General features: G+C 39.7%; 1 protein-coding gene across 5 annotated transcripts in view; it reads right to left on the bottom strand.

Annotated features, from left to right (window-relative positions):
* ENTREP2 (endosomal transmembrane epsin interactor 2) overlaps positions 1-19,190 on the bottom strand; it is a 145,832-nt gene that overhangs the window by 5,969 nt on the left and 120,673 nt on the right. For 3 of the 5 annotated variants that reach the window (XM_056346848.1, XM_056346851.1, XM_056346846.1), the window contains 5 exons: positions 15,829-15,846; positions 13,022-13,182; positions 11,646-11,781; positions 5,005-5,080; positions 1,577-2,167 (listed from right to left, as the gene is read on the bottom strand). In XM_056346848.1, coding sequence (XP_056202823.1) covers positions 1,577-2,167; positions 5,005-5,080; positions 11,646-11,781; positions 13,022-13,182; positions 15,829-15,846 — 982 coding nt within the window. The remainder of the gene's footprint in view (positions 1-1,576; positions 2,168-5,004; positions 5,081-11,645; positions 11,782-13,021; positions 13,183-15,828; positions 15,847-19,190) is intronic. The other 2 variants (XM_056346849.1, XM_056346847.1) reach the window with 1 other exon arrangement.

Consider the following 19,190-nt stretch of genomic DNA (forward strand, 5'->3'; position numbering starts at 1 on the left):
TCCAGAAGAGATGACGGATGTATTTAGGACATGTTAAAAATGAAGGCAGAACATCTGCGCTGCCAGGTGTCCCTGCAGGCAGCTAGAACATGCAGATACAGCTGCCCACAGTAACCTCACTCAAACGCTACCCAAAGAGCATATGGAGCACAATATTGAGAACTTGCAGAGCGTGATCCAGAAGAGAAAGGGCAGTTCTTGTCTTTGGCACAGTAGAAAGGATTCAGCAATTCCTATGTACTGCCTGCACGGCAGCTTCAGAGCACGTACATCCTAGCAGAGTGTATTTCATAACATAAACGCAGACTTCTAGATGAAAGACTCGCTTTTCTCGGACAGGATGCTAAGGCTAGATTCCTGAAGGTAAAAGACATTCAATTACTGAACTAAGTATGAGGTCTCTGAAATTCACAGAAACAGAATAATGATGCAAAAAGAAGTGTAGTAGAACCCACACATCATCTTCCTAAATGAAACCGGTTTTTTCAACATTTTGTCCACTTTTGTTTTGAGCTAGTCACAGGATTCTTCCTCTAGACCCCTTAGAAAGCCCAGTGAACGCATCTGTAGGAACACTGTCTATGGCAGGGGTCCTCAAACTACGGCCCACGGGCCGGATACAGCCCCCCAGGGTCCTCAATCCGGCCCCCGGTATTTGCAGACCCCCCCCGCCGGGGGTTGGGGAGGGAAACCAAGCAGCCACAGATGACTGCCTGCCATTTCATCCGCGCGCCGGCCCCTTGGTTAAAAAGTTTGAGGACCCCTGGTCTATGGCATCTTACAAAGCTTTTAATCTTTACTTTCAAACCACTTCTCCAGGTTACCCCTTTGAACCTCTCTAAACAGCTTACATCCTTTTCTGAAACCTGCACTCTTCAAACTGTTTAGACCATTCCTGCTATTATTTGATCGGGTTGTTCTCTACTAAATCAAACGTTTCTTTTCCACTAACAATCAGACTTTTATGAAGATACGCTGGCTCAGCTAACAACATCTCTCTTCTTCCCTGCTTGTCTAAAAGGAGTTTCACAGCAGAAGATGCTTATCCACAACACCAAAAGCTTTGCTTTTCATTTATCATCTTATCACGTGCCTCATCTTTCATTTTTTTTGTCTTTTAAAACTTTTCACTGTACACTCCAACTTGCCGCTACACAGTCACGCTCTGTTGCACCAATACTGTCACCTTCAGGAAACACAACCCGCTGTATTACAAGCATGACAGCTCAGTTAATCGCTTCCTAAACAGAGCCCAGCTAGCCTTCTACTTCTTGGTTTAGCTTCTCAATATAATAGTAATAGAGAGGTGGAAGCATCTACTCAAGAGATGGTTTTCTGAGCGGTGCAGAAAGGCTGGTACAATTCAGAAAAGCCAAAATTAATTTCACTCTGTCACTATTCCCATTTCCATTCTTCTTAATTTTAAAATCTAGAAAAAGTGCACATGGAACCGAAGCCTTCGTACGTAAGTCAACCCTTGTCGGAACGTTGTATATGGTTTCCAGCAGCATCAGTCGCTGCATAAATCACCACTCATTTGTCCCACGCTCCACCAGCCCTGTGGCACTGCACCTACCTTCTGTGTAAGATGAACATGATACAGGGTCACTAGTTGATCGGACTATATTTGAAATTCGGCATTTTGTAATGTGATGCTGCCGGACAGCACTCTCGTGGCCGCTCGCATATGATGAAGTATTTGCGGGCCCAAAACGGGGAGAAGTCTGGGAAGGGACAGGAGGCTGGCTAAAGTCCACACAGCACATTTTCTTTTGCTTCAGCAGCGGCGTGGCATTGCTCTCTTGAGCAGAACTCGGCAGTTCTCTTTCTGAGGGGCTGAAATGCTCTGAGGAACAGTCCGAGGACCTGCCATGGGCACAGTTCTTTTCTTGTCCTTGAGACCTGTCTGTAGAGGCCCGGCTGTGGGAACTGTCATCCTCATCAGGACAACCCTCCGAGCGAGTTCTGTGGAACCTGCAGCGGGTGCTGTAACCCAGCATGCTGCAGCTCTGGTCCGTAGCCCCTTTGGGGGTTGTACAGTAGGGAGAGAGATCTGCAGAATGGAGAGATCCTTGAACTTCCAGTGAACAAAGATCTTCAGAGGAGTAGCTACGGTCTGGGACATCAACAGCCTCAGAGACCATCAAAGAGGTGCTCTCAACAGAAACTGCAAAACAAGACATTCACAGAAAAATAAAGACTTTGTGCCCCTCCCCCATTTCCCCCACCCCATTTTCAATACACTGCTTTTAATTTAGCAATTGGCAAGTACATTAATAGTTACTCAACAGCTTTCAGATGACAGACTGCCAAAGCAAAAAGGAGACTGAAGTAACTGACTTGTTTCTGGTGTCCCTCAGCAAAGACAGTTTGTGCTGTCCTCAAGAATTTGTTTCAACTAACAAGCATGCTGGGGCACCGACAGCACAGCATCAGCTGTAGCTACATTTGGATGGGAACAGCTCTTTCACTACTGGTGTCTCTGGTAAACGGTGAGATTGTCTGTAGTAGAAAAAGTAAAACTTTATAAAAATGCTGAAAAAACATGGTTCTCATCACTTTTAAACCTATCACTGCTGTCAATATTAGCTTTGCACCTAACACTTTCCAATCAATCATCAGCTCCCTGAAGCATTTATCCAAGTTCTTTACAAATGAGAATTCACCATCGTTTTGTGTGCCAGAGATGTTCCATACCTGACACACACACTTCAGGTAGAAACAAAACATTCTGTGCGAGGCCACACCATCTTTGAAGTCCTTTGTATTAAAAACTGAGACTGTTAACACTTCCTCCATCATGTCTACAAATATGTTAGGAGTGAAAAAGGCCCCCTGCATGGAAGTAAGTATTTGCCTCTGCATTATTCCCCAAGTCATGTCAAAAATAAAGAAAATAAAACTAGACAATCGAGTCTCCAGGCCCCAGTAATACAGACAACACTTCTCCCATATCAGACTGGAGCTCCTTGAAGTCCTACATCTAAAATCAAAATATTTACAAAGTACACATCACATAATTCTATTCAGCTCGGCAGCCTCTTACGCTCTTGTTTTGCACAACAGCTGTCACTAACCATATTGATGAGACAAAAGTATTTAACTGTTTTGTTCAGGAATAGGAAAATAGGACCTTTTAGTGAATTGGAGAACATTTGTTAAGTGCTCCCATGTTTTGTGGTCTAGGAAGCAGTGAGCTTTCCTACGGTATAGGGAAATTAGCTATCAAAATGAAAATCAAATATTCATGAGGTTGGATTTTATGAAGAACATTTTCTTCTTACATAAAATGAAACAACGACTATTTTCTTTTGGGCCTTCCAGGAAATAGATTTGTAACACTTAGAAGGCCATCATAACTTTGCCAAAAAGGACATAATAATCAATAATGGAAATACCTCTATACCTCTACATTACACTAAAACCTCATAATATGCACCATTTATTATGTGTTAGGTGCAAAGCTGCAGTGGCTTATAGGGCCATTTGTATTTGTGATGAGTCCCCAGGTATCTTTTTTTACCTAGTCATGATTCTTTGCAAATATTCCCTTAACTCAAGCTTTTAAATATCTATAAAGTTTGTATGGATAAATGAAAGCATCCAGTTTGTGCCTGTCTTCAGAGCACAGATCTTCACTGTGCAAACTCTCTGGTTTGATTCAATTTAATCGATCACTAGAACATGGTGGCTTGTACCATTTGCTGCCTGGACTTAAGGGCCTTAAACTGTATTTACAGCTTCTTACTGTTCTACTCTTCCACTGGCAGTTTTTCCAGCACTACAGATGGCAGGAGGAGGGGCCTAAAGCAGGTGAGAAGCAATCACTGCTCAAAGGACATGGCATGGTGAGACCTGACTGATTTTACATGAATAAAACATGCCCGAGGACCTTCCTGGTTCCCTTTCGAGCGTGCACAGCACAATAAGATCAAAACTCTGGCCTGAGAGGTGGTCCACTGCTTCCTGATAGTCAGAACTCTAGCACTGGCCTTAAAACTCAGACTTTCGTATGTGGATGTGAAGTCCAAATGTACTTACGAACTTTAGGAACTAGTTCTGTAGACACAGCCCTTTGTTAACAGCAGCACTTAAAAGCTAGTCACCTCCAGCTGTCACACTCCATTGCAGTTGTTAAACACCAGGGTATTTTAAAAAAATAATAACAAATTAGCAGTAAAGTTAACCACCAGTGGCTTTGGAAATGGGAGTCCTGCTGCACAGAAGAGCCACTCTGTGTGCACAGGAGCAGATGCTCCTCACTAACCTGCGAGGCTGCCGGTCCTGCTCAGGATGCTGGGCGGGAGAGGACTATTTCTCTTTTTTGGACCACTCTGCCAGCACCTCTCTGCCCTAAGTGTACTAACTGAGAACACCTGCCAGTCTGATCATTAATACAACATGCATATGATGTGGAAAAAGTATTTAATGGAGGTTTTACTAAAATCATTATTTTGTAGAAACTGCTCAACACCTCATGATCCAATGAGGCTTGGATGTTTAAAAAGCCCTCCGTGTCAACAGATGCGGTAACAAGGCCTGGTCTAGTAACTTTAAAATTTTAAACAAAGGGCTCTGTGCTGCTACTCATCTACTTGCATTCACAAAATCTATTGTTCAGGCAGGAAGCTTCCTATTCAGGCTTCTGGAAGCCATGCAGGAGACTGCTACGCTGAGAAGGTGTGTGGACTATCAGGAAGGCACCTGTGGTTGCTGACAATGAGAAACAAACTGCCACTTATACGCACGACTCTTCAAAGAGAAATGACAGTTGCCATCACTGCCTCAAAGGGCTTTACAGAGCATGCTTTGCTGAGCAAAACTCTCCTCTGCATTTCCAGCCGCATCAGCTTATGACTGTGAAAATGTTCTTCTTGCCATGAACAATCTGAAAGCAAATCCTTCTTTCTCCATTGGGAAGGGCAGAAGAAGAAAAGAAGGAAAAGACCACTCAAAAATCCTGTAATGTCTTTCTCAAGTAGACAAACACAATGGTATGATCACCTTGTGTGCTGAAATCCAGGGCCGTGATCCTCTCACCCAGGCTGGACTCGGACACTTGCTGATCCGTACCAGTGACCTAAAAGAAAACTGCTTATTTAAACAGCATGATCACCTGCGATTTACCAAAACAACATTCTGAAGAACACACCTGACTGTGCAACAACAACGATCTATAAGCTGTTATTCAGATCGAAAGCTATTTAAAGATACAGTATTTAACAATGTCTTTGGGTCAGAGACAAATGCAGCAGGGCAAAGGAACATGCTTACAGCAAGTTTTCATTTTTCCAGAATCTACAAGCTAAATTCATCTGGAATTCACAGGCAGCCGGGGCTGCAGGCCCACCTAACAAACTTAATGCCTGCAATGCTTAAAACTATTGATCTTATCACAAGCAATGTCTTTCTCCAGGCTGCGTTTTTCCATATTATGCTTTTTTCCTACCACACTGTATCACACTAAACGAGGGCAAGGAGCAGCAGAAGCCGTAAAGACAAGCACAAGAGCAGTATTTTCCTTTGGTTGTTTGCTGAGATGTTAACGCCGAATGTATTTTTAGGGCCTGTAACGTCACTGCCACCCCAAGTGGCACCCATGCAGGGTGCTCTCCAGCCTGTCAGACTGCTGATGGGAGATAGGAGGACTCACTTTTTTACTGAAAGGATGGATCTAAGTGGACCTTCCCTTCAATTTTGAGAATTATGTGAAAAGAATACAGAATCAGTCCTGCTGGAAAGACTTGATCCCTAAGCACCTGAAATCTAGGAAACATTCTTTCTACTGATTTTGATAAGACTTTTGATTAGACCTTGTTGCAAACCTCATTAAATCTGTAGCAGTTGTTTTAAACCATGATTATTTAAAAAATGGCTCCAATAAATAGCTGGTAACAATAAATGACAGGAAAAAAAAAAAAAAAAAAAAGAGAAGTTGAAGGAATGAGACTGATACTACCTTCAGCAGAACGCATTTCTGCTTCTGTCTGTAGGGCCACAATTAACTAGTAAAAGCTTGTTACAGTTGGTGACAGAGTCTAGAAATCAACATCAGTCACCTCTGTGAAAACGTTTTTGTCAAGAGCTTAATTTGTATCTGTCCCTCTAAAAACCTGAATGTGAACCACTATTACTCTGAAACTATTAAGGAAAGAGCTTCCAGTGCACGGTGCCAGCATAGATTAATGCACACACATATACACGTAACTTACTGTGCTTACATATTTTTTTTTTTATCTATCTGTCCACAGAAACTTTTTTTGATACGTTTAGTTTTTTAAAGTGATTTTAAGCCTAAGGGTTAGCAAATACAACTCTAAACATGGACAGTACCAGAAGTACTTTAACTCAGCAATAGGTGGATAAAGGACTGGGAGGCAAAGTGAAATCACTCATTTTAAACAATTTGCTTGGAAATTTCTTAAAGGATCTTCCTTTATTGAAGCAGAATATCACATCTGTGGTAAAAATATAAATTAGTTGTGTCACTCTAAGATGCAGAACATTCCTCGGAACTAACTGTGGAAGTGCTGGGAACTAACTGGAGAAGTAACAAGTGTTCTCAAATAGGCTTTGTGCTGGAGAAAATTCACACTAACTGCATTTTGGAAGAAATAATATGGTGTTTTAAGGTTGTGTGTTTCTTTTCAAAAATCTAAAGGTTCTTTTAAAGTCTAGGTGGTTTCATAAATTCCTAATCATTGACAGGGAAATATATTCTGCATATTTGTTCCGAAACATTTATTGACCTACATTCTGCCGGTCACTTGGCAGCAGTAGTGACATTGTCTAGTACCTATAAAACGAGTTACATGCAAGGCTGAGGTTTTAGCAGACCTGTACTAATGAAAAAGAACCATCTGTAGCTTTGACCTAGTAAATTTAACCTAACATTATTACACAGCATATAAAGCTAACTTAAGGCTTGTGAAAAAAGCTATCTTAGCAATACTTGAAATCAAAATACTGCATCTCTCAAAAACCCCACACTATTTTACAGGTAGAAGAAATACATGCACTGTATTTACACACCTTACTTTCCTATTACACAAACGCTCCTAGATTACGACAGTTCAGTCTTCACATCCTTTTTTTTTTAATTCTCTGCTTAGTTTGCCAAAGGGAACAATTAGAGCATTGAGAGAATTTTTTGACCTGGGAATAAGGTCATTTGACACAAGCCAGAGAACAGCTCTCAGTACTCTGCTTTGACACCTTGTTGGAACAGGGCTTGCACAGAGCACACCGTGTTCCCAAGGTGTATTCCAATGTGGGCGGGAGACAAACTATTTTACCTTGCAGTTAGGTGTTAACATTGAGAATCTTTCAGCTCACCTAGGTAAGGAGTCATGTCTTAGTCAAGGAAACTACAGAGAGGAACTGTTCTCAGCACTCTCCTCCATGCAAGGAGATTTGTATCAGTCTTTCACATCCTTTGGAATTTAGACAGACACAAAAGCTCAGCCATGACACATCTCAGGCTCTGCCTCACCTCAGAGGCTCCTACAGAGGCTGAAAACCCTGCAGCAACACACCTAAAGACATGAGGCTGTATAAATAAGACAACATTCTCACAGGTGACTCATTACTATGAAAAACAAAGGACATGGTACCTTAAGCTTAACTTCTGGATGCTTGCTTATACACTGCAGACTATATTATATTATAGTTTTCTCTAATTACAACTGCTGGAAATTAAAAAAACCCAACCAAACAAACCTCACAACCAAACCCCAACAATATGACAAATGCATGGGACAAATACACACACACACATAAATTGCTTTTTGAGACCAAATGGAAGACTGTGAATATTCTCCTCTATGTAAAATCCCCCACATAGAAAAAAGCACTCATCATCTTTAAGGTTTATCATTCAGAGGCCCCATAGGTTAACAACCAGCCACCCTTAATAGTGAGAAGATGAGAGATTTAAAGATTTCAGGCATGCAGAGGAAATCAGGGATATAATCTCAATTTTCATTTCTACTTTTTTCAGAGTTTTGTCATATTTTGCAAAACATAAGCCATTTAAACCTATCTGATCAATGTGTTAATTGTTCCTTTTCCTTCCCTCGTTCCTTCTCCATTCACAAGAGTAATTGCTGAATGTATTTCATATGCATTTGGAATTGATTAACCTTGTGGCTTGGGGGAAGGAGAACCATGGTTTTAATTATAGTAGGTAACACTAACAATTTTTAGTCAGGTCACAGGGACATCACATGGTTTCATACAGGTTCCTGCACAGCCTAGGGTAACACCACCTTATTGACTTGCACATCCTCAGACATAAAGCTGATAAAGACAGTGACTAAGCTATCAATAGGAAAAGGGAAGAAATCCGTTGCTTTTAACAAGCCTGCACAGCAAACCTTATAAAAGTCACTGGTATAATTCACCCACAGGCCCAATCTGTTTGTTCTCATCTTTTCTATATCCTAGTCAATATTTTGCACGTAAAAGTGTGAAAAAACTTCTATTCATAGTCATAAAATGGGAATTCCTAATCAGTACAAATGACAACAGCAGTTTTTTTAGTTTGACGCAACCACTTCAATTAGCACTGACATTTGCTGTCTGTGAAAACACATGAAATACTGAGTCTAATTTGATACAATTTAGTAAAATTCTACAGACCTCAATCCATTTAAAAACAAACAAAAACCTATTGCTTGATGCCTGGTAAGAGGTTTTACAATTATGACATTATTACATCATGGTTCCCAAAAAGCATTTACATAGCTGAAGTTTTGCCATGATTTCTTTCCATTGCAAAGCCTGCCTTCGAGGGATTTATAAATCTAATTATTCCAGTTCACACTGTACCATAGCTCAGTGTGTACTATACGGGAGCATTTGCATCACGTAAGAATTTGGGACTCCATTTTATTCCTCTTGTAGGCCTAAAACTGTCTTAGACTTTGGCTCCATTCCATTCCTCCATTTACAGATTTACTGGGACACTGCAAAAAATATGGTTAGGGCTCTTGTTGTCGAGGAAGGTGTCTGGTACGAAGTCACCGTGCAGGCTTTAGCTGGCATTGCCAGTGTACTTCACTTCCAATCCTCAGCACCTGTTGGTATTTTGCTCCTACAAGTGCTCTGAACCAGCAACTACCAGGCATATATAAACTCACCCCTGGTAAGAAACTACCTATTTATCACCATTTAGAAATTAAAAGTCACCGCTCATTTTCACTCGTGATTAGAACAAACACTCCTGGAATCCAGGTGGCCAGAGAAATAAGCAAGTCACTGACACTGACCCCAGATGCCATAAAAATAACCATCAATACATCTACTTATTAAAGCTTGTGCTTTTCTTGCAAGAGCATGTCTTTGCTGCTTTAAATCATGTCTTGCTAAATTACATTTTTCTTATATGCTGGTGCTGTTTTGCTGCTGGATGTTGAGGCTTATGCAAACTAATCCCAATTACAAGAGTGCTCAAAGTGATTTTGTGCTCAGGTATAAATAGACACTTTTCTAAACCCTACTTAGTACCACATATGAATTCTTACTACAGAGATGATCCTTTTGTTTCCCCCCAAACCATGTATACTTCATACCACTTTTGCCAATTTTTTTCTTTTTTGATTACTGAAAAATATCAGCTCCTCCAGGGCTTGCATGTTCCTCTGAGTTACTATAAAGGAAGAAGGATGGAAAATGGATAAAAAATACTTTAGGGAGGAGATGGCCTTGGAAACTCCAATTTTGCTATTCAGAAGAGAACTTCACTCCTAAGCAGTTAATACTGATTCATTTTATTATAGCCAAATAGACCAAAGGTAGTGCAATGTTTGGCCTGTTTACTGTGGCCGGTGGCAGAAGGCATGCTACAAGGCAAGGATTAGAAGAGTTATCAGAAGCTGCTTTGTCACTTCTAGAAGCTGCAAAATTAGGCATATCTTGGAGGTTTTTAATTGCATTTTTGTCAGGGACTGTGCATCTCAACATTCTTTTTTTCTCAGATGCTTGCCTTATTAATTAGCCTAATAATCTTCTTGCGTATAATAGTAAAAAATTGTATAATTTCTTTAGTTTTGTGGTTTCAGTTGGGGTTTCCCCCAGCATGAAAAAAATCACTAGCTAACTTTTCAGTGTTATATTCTGGGGAAATGCGAAGTACTTCCCTTTGTTTTTTGGGTGCAATTGGCAACCTGAACACGTATTTCCACAGTGCTATTAACAACTGATAAGCAGTATCTAGAATGTTTCACTTTTTGAGTTTTTACTGAAGCCTGCAAGAAACTACAGCTTCTAAAAGCAATTTTAAGTATTTTCCCATCTGTGACCGCTGATTCAATCACCACAAATCATCTCAAGTAGAACTTCACTCAGATTCGCTTTGGCTGTACATGCAGATACATTATAATTCCAGTTTCCGTTGAGCTGATACTATAGAGTAAAATAGAAGGCAAAAAGTGTAATGTCAATATTTGTCTGAAGTATATTGGATTATTTCTCAAAGTTCAGAATATAGGTGTTATGCGCTCTCTGGAGTAACCAATAACAGCAGAAGCTATTAAAAGCCATAACAGCCATAAGTATAAGCAATAAACACATAGGAAGAACACATCTCTGTGCTTTTATCATTCAAATCTTTGCTCTGTATGGTTTCTTATCAGCTAATGTAACTCTGAAACAGGAATCAATTCCAGCAATTTGGTGGCTGACAGGAGCCTCCTTACAGAGGCTGTATCTTACAACTACTAAAGCAGAAATCTGGCACAGAGTTCAAGGCAACCCATCAAGACTGGAGCACACCATTACAAGAACCTATACCAGTACCAGTACCAGATGCTCCAAGTATTTTTCCAGAACATGATCTGAAATCTGACATGAGTGGGGGACTGCAAATGTGTATTTTTAACGTTGTTAATCTGAGGGGTTTGTTAGTTTTCAAGTACATGTTCTATCACCACACAGAGTTTAAAATGGAATTTTGTAATTATCTTGGCTCAGATCACACACAGCACAAAACCAGGTGTCCCATGAGCATTATGCTATACACACATACACAAACACACACAAGTTATAGCATTACATGTTACAAGACACGCAGTTATCTTTTTCCTTATTAAACCTACACTGTTGTGTGGAGCTCCAGCTAAAAGTAGTATAATGAAGTGAGGTATAGCCACTATCATCTGTAGCTGGAATAAGAAATATTTTACAAATGTAGGGGTATTTTAGAAAATGCACCTGCTTCCTAATCAAGATTTCTTATTACCTATAGAAATTAAAAAATACAATCTTATTTTAAAACAACATTATCCTTCTCAGATAAGGAAAACCACCGTGCTTTGGTGATTCCAATCCATTCTAGGTTTTTGTTACTGACAACCAAGTATCATACAACTTTTTAAACAGATGGTATCAGCAGAAATTTCACTACTCTGATAAGTATTTGCCCAAACATGCAAGAATATAAGGAGAATACACATTATGTAAAAGTTGTTAGTTAAACCTTTTTGAAGATAATGGTCTGAAAAGCTTGTATAAGGAATATAAATACCTTCTAATGGTTGTTCCCCCAAAGTGCAACTAACTCCTAAATTATGTTATATTTATTTAAAATTGTTTTGCATCCAAAAAACTTGAAAACTACATAAAGAATTTCCTTTGGCTCTCCTTACCCGACTGGCGGGCGTCTCTCCGATCACTGCCTCATAAGGAGGGGGCAGCTCAGTTGGATACAGCATTCCCGGGCTGTTAATGGTTACTTCGTATAAAGCACTGAATGGGGAATGAGGAAAGTCCAAGTGGAGACCTCTGTTTAAAAAACACAAACAAGTAAACTTAATATAATCAAGAAATGGCACTGGATTTATTTGGTAAACTATTATCTACACTACAGCGATGTAGAGCGTTCCCTGAATTCAAAGCCAACACACCATAGAGAATTATATTGAAGAAATTTATCAGACAGCTGTCCTGGTTTCAGCTGGGATAGAGTTAATTTTCTTCTTAGCAGCTGGTGCAGTGCTGTGGTTTTGAATTTAGCATGAGAATAATGTTGATAACACAGGGATGTTTCAGCTGTTGCTAAGTAGTGCTCACTTTAAATCAAGGACTTTCCAAGCTTCCCATGCTCTGCCAGTGAGCAGGGGCACAAGGCACTGGGAGGGGGCACAGCCAGGGCAGCTGACCCGAACTGGCCAAAGGGCTGTTCCATACCATAGAACGTCACCTCAGTATATAAACTGGGGGGGGCTGGCCGGGGGCTGCCAATCACTGCTGGGGGACCGGCTGGGCATCGGTCAGCGCAGGGTGAGGAACCGCACTGTGCGTCATGCGGGGTTTTTGGGTTGATTTGGGGGGGGTTGTTTGGGGGGTTTTGTTTTTTTTAATCCCTCCCCCTTGGGTTTTATTCCTCTCTTTCTCTCTCCCTTTCATTACCATTATTATTATATTTTTATTTCAATTATCAAATTGCTCTTTTCTCAAACCACCCAAAGTTCTACCTTTTCCTGATTATCCTCCCTCATCCCACCAGGAGCCAGGGCAGTAAGTGAGCAGCTGCATGGTACCTCGTTGCAGGCTGGTGTCAAACCATGACAACCACCAAAATGAAGCCTTCATTCACACGGTAGCTTTAAAAGTTCTATTTCCTTCTGGATGCCAGCCATCTCTACCAGCCCATTTTGCAGTCATTAATGTTCTTCGTTACTCCACATTAAGACACACTAACTGCAATGATTTCCTTGGAAAGTTAAATCTCATATTCAACTTCAGGTGTATAATGTCAAACAACTGTGAAAGAATCAACCTATAAGCTGATCTCTGCTTTAAGTTCAATATTGATATCCTTGTCTTAGTTAAGCTCAACCACTTCGTGACTGTATCCCTTATCACAGCAGCGCTTTACCACAAATGTTTCCAGGTGCATCCTAACAAGTTTGCAGAAAACATATGCAATCTCTCTAGGAAAGAAGCACCTAATGTCAGTGAAGAACACTACTTGGCTTCATATTCTTTGAAAGAGTTTCACAGTTTGTAGAAGAAGAATCACCTCTGTGCCTCTATCACTGGTGTGCAGGTATATTCTGGCGGGTAGTAGGGTGGAGGTGGTATTGGTGGTATGAACTCATCAAAATCCAAGGTTTGATGCAGGATAGTTCCATGCGGAGTCATGCAGTCAGGATTGGTAGAATGTGGCCTCTGTGGCAGAAACTGAAAATGAACAGGTCAGGTTCCTTCATATGGTAGAAACATCACCACAAATAATAAAAATTTTAATAAAAGGTCAGTATTAGCAATCCTGAACAATACCCAATTTCATTAATATCCATAGTGAAATGAAAGAGACACTTCTGGAAGCATAAAAATATTTGAGATCAGCAAGGAGTGTGAATCAAATTGCCGAAGTACAGCAGAAGGTTTTACTAAAGACTAACCTGTGCCTCAGAGCCAGTCACTCTTAGGGTGCAAAACACAGACACTTAAAATTAAATGGCTTTTCAAGAAATACTTCTATCTTGTAATACAATTTTATTGTAGCACTACATAATCAGCTGTATTTTAATAACTGATGAACAATAGATAAAACTAAAACAACCATTTCCATGTTTTTGTTTCCAATCTGAAATGCCTTGTGCTTACAGAGGAAAAAAACCAAACCACACACAGCCCCAAAACCCCAAATATATCAAAACTAGAAACAAGCTACCACATATTCATTAAATTTTGTATAAGACAACTATAAATATCCCACCTATTTTTCATTTCCAAAAAAAAAAGCCATTTATAACTAATCTTTATTATTCTTGTAAAAGAAAATATTCTTAATTGCCATTTGTCGCTTGGCGATACAGACGCTGCACACTTAAACGGGGTGTAAAGGTTTTAAATACTGGTATGAAAGTAAGAAAAACATTTATTTCATATAAACATCTCAAACCCAAAAAGAAAATAACTACACTGAATAATAAAAATTAATAATACTGAGAACCACTGTCAACATTTGTGATGGGAACCTAATCGGCTTCTAGCATAGCAGTGCTATCAAGAAACCATTGATACCTTTTATATCAGAAACAGTGTAACCAAACCAGTCCGCTAGGGAAGGCTTAAACTACCTCAGGATCAAATAGGGACCACTCTGCAGATCACACTGGAACCCAGCCACCTTGACCTGGCTTTCTATGGTCCCATGGATCAAAAGGGATCAAAAGGCATCAAAAGGCAATCTAAAACCACAGAGGAATTATTTCTTCTCCAGGCAAGCTTCTGCTGTCACATCACTTTTCTTGGATCAGTAGATGACTTGGTCTTTAGCTCATGTCTTTTAAAACAAGTGAACTAAAAAAATCTGCTGAAGGCACATTTCTTTTTCATACTGGTACAGCAGAATATATGTCTTTGTACTGTTGTCTCATTACATTATTATTTGTTTAAATCCACGATAAAGACTGAAGAAGCAGTGAAATAAAAGGGAAAATGCTTACGTTTAGGAGATCCAGCAAATAGGAAGTAAATTACTTTAATCTTTTAATGTCACAGTTTTCTATTTGTCACTTTTTCAAATTTAACTTGCGCAGTTTTGCTGAATTTACATTACCATAGAAAATATATGGTAAGGCTGAGTTACATCTTAATTCTATTAAAAACACTACATATGTTATTTCAAAGGTCAAACCCGTAATAATGCACCACGACAGAGGGTCAGGAGGACCAATTTCAGTTGTTTGTGAAAATGAACTATTAGTTGCTTACTAATTGGATCTCTGGAGACATTTTCAGAAGTAACTATTAAATATGGAACGCCTTCTGCAGAGTATGTTCTGTCCCTGTATCTTAGAGCCAATCAATGACTTTCAGCTGCTGTAGTCTACTGATGGTCCAGGAATAAAAGACATGACATCTACCTGATTTACTCTTCGTTATGTAAAATGTCTGATGCTGTTAAGCGATCTCACGTGAGCTGTGACACTTGTCCTGACTACTACCAGACATTTCTACGGGTTTGTCTTAGAGAATAAAACTACATTTTTGCAGTAATTCGATCTAAGTTCACCTGATCTTTCAACAGCCATTTCCCAAACTGTAACATTACATTCATATTAACTGTTCAACACCAACATTCTGCCCTAAGTACCACGATGACCAGCAATCGCCAGTCTGCTACCATCCCAAATACAATGAAGAGTCTTTTAGGAAAAAAGGAAGCAAGACAAACTTCAACTTAGTGACCTAAAAGCTATATGAAAGTTTATCATAATGAAGACAAATATCTGAATACCTCTGGCTCACATTTCGTACCCTGCTTGATTCCACCAAACTTAGGACTACACTCATTTTCCTAACAGAGTTGATAATTTGGATCATTTGTACAGTCTGGAAAGTAAACTACTTTCTTGTACAGCTTTCATTACCTTCTCCAAGACTATTTCCGTACACTGCCAAGCTTCAGTTTGCACCAGAGAACATGTAGCTCCATCCCTTCCATTCTCGAGGCCCCTGGAGCTTGTTTCATTCAGCCATACATGAGGAGTGATATTCTCGACACCCCTCAGAACAAGGCAGTTAAACACATAGCACTTTTACAGTGAGTGAACTATCGGCATACGTTTTGTGGGATGTGACAGAAGGGGAAGGTTTTACACAGGGTAGAAGAGGCTGTGGTTTAAGAAGGAAAAGACCTAATGTTCAGATGCAATTCAGTTTAACAGGAGGATCATTTGCATCCCTTTCAATAACCTTTACTGTGAATACAAATCATGGCAACGAACTCTGTGTGACCAACGCTGAAAATGAGTGGCAAAACAGACATGAAAGATGCACATGTTTGGGGGTGTGTGTTTATAAACAACAGTTTACCTGTGTGATATCATCCTGCTGGAAAGCACAGAAATTAAAGTGAAAAAGGCTGTAAGAGGGAGACTAGCAGGAAATGAAACAGTAGCATATATAAGGGATTATCACAAAGAACAGACATCCTTAAGAAATCAATCAGAAAGCTAATAAGCAGGAATTAAATCATATCTTATTCCATACTACCCTATCTACTAGTCTCTACTAGCCTGCAAAAGTTCATTCTTCCTACAGTAAAATATATTATAACATCTTTAAGATTTAGTCTCAAATGATGAAAGCTGGCAGGGGTTCAGCAAAGACAATACAAAACCCATAGGTAAGAAAAAAAGACACAGTAAGAAAATGCCCACAGCTGACAAAGCTGTACTTGGTGGAGGAACACCAACAAATGCTTTCACAAGGAAACACAAATTTTTGGTATTAGAAGACAGTCGTTACTGATAATCAGTCTCAAAACGTTGATGGCAAGTAGGAAAGGCAATAACCAGAACTGCCAAACCAAAAGTGGGGGTGGCCCGATGGGTCACAAGTATAAACAAGATCAAGTTGCATTCAATGTCATTTCAAAAACTATAGCTCACCCTGCGGAACAACTCACTGAACAGCTCTCCTAGCCAGGCTTTTAGGATTAAACTCAGGGCCACTGCAGAAGCAATGGATAGAAAATGGTCGCAGACAAGGATAAACAGCAAACAGCACCACTGGTAAACACTGTAAATACCCAACAGCGTTGAAAGCTGTACATAATTTTATAGCTATCAATAAATATTTTGAACATATTTACTAGGCATAAATAGATATCCTCCAGCTCTGGAAATACCAAATACTCAACCGTTTCTGTTGACCACCTGGAGCTGTTGGATGCCGGGAGCTTTCAGAAGAAAATAAGCAACCTGATATTAGAAGCTTGGCATTCAAATTACTGTACACATGCAGGGTTTTTTTCCTCATCCTTTGACTAAAGATGGACTTACTTTATAGTCTGTGGAACGTGTCTGATACCTAACAGGCGTTACACATAGATCAGTACCTGTGCTAAATGGATGTGCAACACAGAGCACGCACTGCACACAGAACTTGCGTGTTTTAATTGGGCACTAACTTGGACAGAGTTAGTCAGCCCTCATTTTTATTTCACACTAAGGACTACTTAATGTGTTACTTGGTTTGCAGGTATGAGGGAAGAATAAAACACGCTATCTGGTTGCAGCAGGGTAAACAAGAAAGCCGTATAATGTTGCCATTTTGTCCCTTCTTGGGCCTGAATTCAACGCAGAAGTTCACCGTGGCATCAGCAGCAAGTTGTTAGCAAGCAGAGAATTAGAAACACAAACGTTAGAAGCGTGTCACTTCCAGTGGGAGCAGAAGAGGTAAAAGTTTTCTGAAAATGCCGTTACGCTCAAAGGGTCGGTGTGCCACAGTACTGAGAACTCCACACAGCTGGTGATGTAGGGCTGGACACCAGTGACCCTCCCAGCAAGCTGAGAACCTACAAGACACATACGCTGTAACTTCCCAGTGGAGGTGGCAGGGCTTTGTAGGATAACAGACCTCTCAGTTTTTAGCTCTTCAAGGTGAAATAAACACCATTAGATGGATAGGAATAAGCCTGCAAAACTCACTCGCTTTTTTTATTGCCAGACCCGATTTCCAGCTCTTCACTGAGAGGTCATCTCTAAGGTGGTCACTGAAGTGACTAGAATGATTGGTGGTTATTATTTATGTTCTGAATCTTTTCAGTACATTGAAGTAAAAGCTGACAGAGGAGTCCCAATTAAGGAACTGAAGAAACATTAAAAACTGTAAATACAATTGTCTAATGAAACAGTTACCCAATGTGATACGATGTGCTAAGTCCTTCTACCCCAGATCTGTGAGACTAAGAACTCTTCACCAGTATTTCCAGTATGGGACATCCCCACTAAAGATCAAAACCATGTTCTATTCTACGTATTCTGCAGCTGATCAGCACTACTGACTCCATGGAAAGGACAGGGATTCACTGCTTGGTAACTAGGACATACCTAAACCAGTAATTGCCACACACCAGTACACAACTAGTGCTCTAAGGGAATCTTATAATCTAGAGTATTTCCCATATCTGCTTGTAATTACCTCTGCCTTCCATATCACGCTTTATAAATTTTCTACTTAACTTTGAAATGACTTTGGAGACTCCAGAGTTTGTTATCTTTGTTTTAGTCTCTATATGTCATTAATAAAAATATGCTAATTCTTGAGAACAGGAAATAAAAATTTATATTTGCATATAACTAAATATTGCCATGTTATCCATAGTGAAAGCTCTTTGCAATATACTTGGGTCTATAATTCTGTCTTCAGTTAAGTGTCCTCCTGGACAGCTGATTTTTTCCTTTTCTGAAACAGTGCAATCACCATCTCCTGGAGGGAAATGTAGACACTAATTGTCTGCAAGAACAGAAGGATCCTGGCTGATTCTTCCAATTTGTCCCTGTTCTTAAAGGGAAATTGCTATACAGAAGATATTTTGATACAGAAAACACAGATTCAAATTTTCCTGCTCCGTTGTTTCCAGCTGCTGTTCCTTTAGCTATAACAATCCATCAGCTCTGTAGTCTCAGAGGGAGAGGGACTAGTCTGTGATGCTACAACTTCCTTGAAGTACTGACTTATTTTAAGTAGTCTTAAATATTAGATATTCTTAGTCTACCAATAAAACATGAAATGGAAAATGGTACATTTTCTGAAAAAGTCAAAAGCTTTCCTACACCAAAGGCTTCTATTTTACATTTTTAATTGTGGTGGGAGTGAGGGGGCTATTTATCCAACTATATTTACATTTAGGATGTTTCTATGGATGTACATCATTTACAATGCATAGTTCTAAAAGGACTGTCATCTGGGCTTTACAGTACCTGTAAGCAAGCTTCGTGCCAAAAAATGTAATAGTGCAGGTTTGATATAATTAGGTTAAATAATAAAAATATGCAATAACTAAAGATTAACTCTCACTTAACGTGAGGCTTCACCCTGAAGGGTGGTGGTGTTTTTTTTAATTACTATTTCACCAGGATAACGGGTTAAACAATGTTAGCAAGATACTATCCTCATACAGAGGTGCTTTATTTGAAGTATTTGAGTAGAAATATTAACTACAGCCTATTAAGTTAATGACATGCTGAATTATCATTATCGCTGATGAAAACAGTCATTAAATGTTACAGCTTGCATGTGTCATCATTACCTTATTTCCTTTACAAAATAACAGATTGTTTTAGATATCACATTACATGAAAAACAGTTACTAACAGTGATGGTGATAAAAATCAGAACACACTGAATGATATCAGTGCCAGTACTTTTGGGAAAAAGTACTCCATAAA

Source organism: Falco biarmicus, chromosome 7 (assembly GCF_023638135.1).
Source record: "Falco biarmicus isolate bFalBia1 chromosome 7, bFalBia1.pri, whole genome shotgun sequence".
NCBI lineage: Eukaryota > Metazoa > Chordata > Aves > Falconiformes > Falconidae > Falco > Falco biarmicus.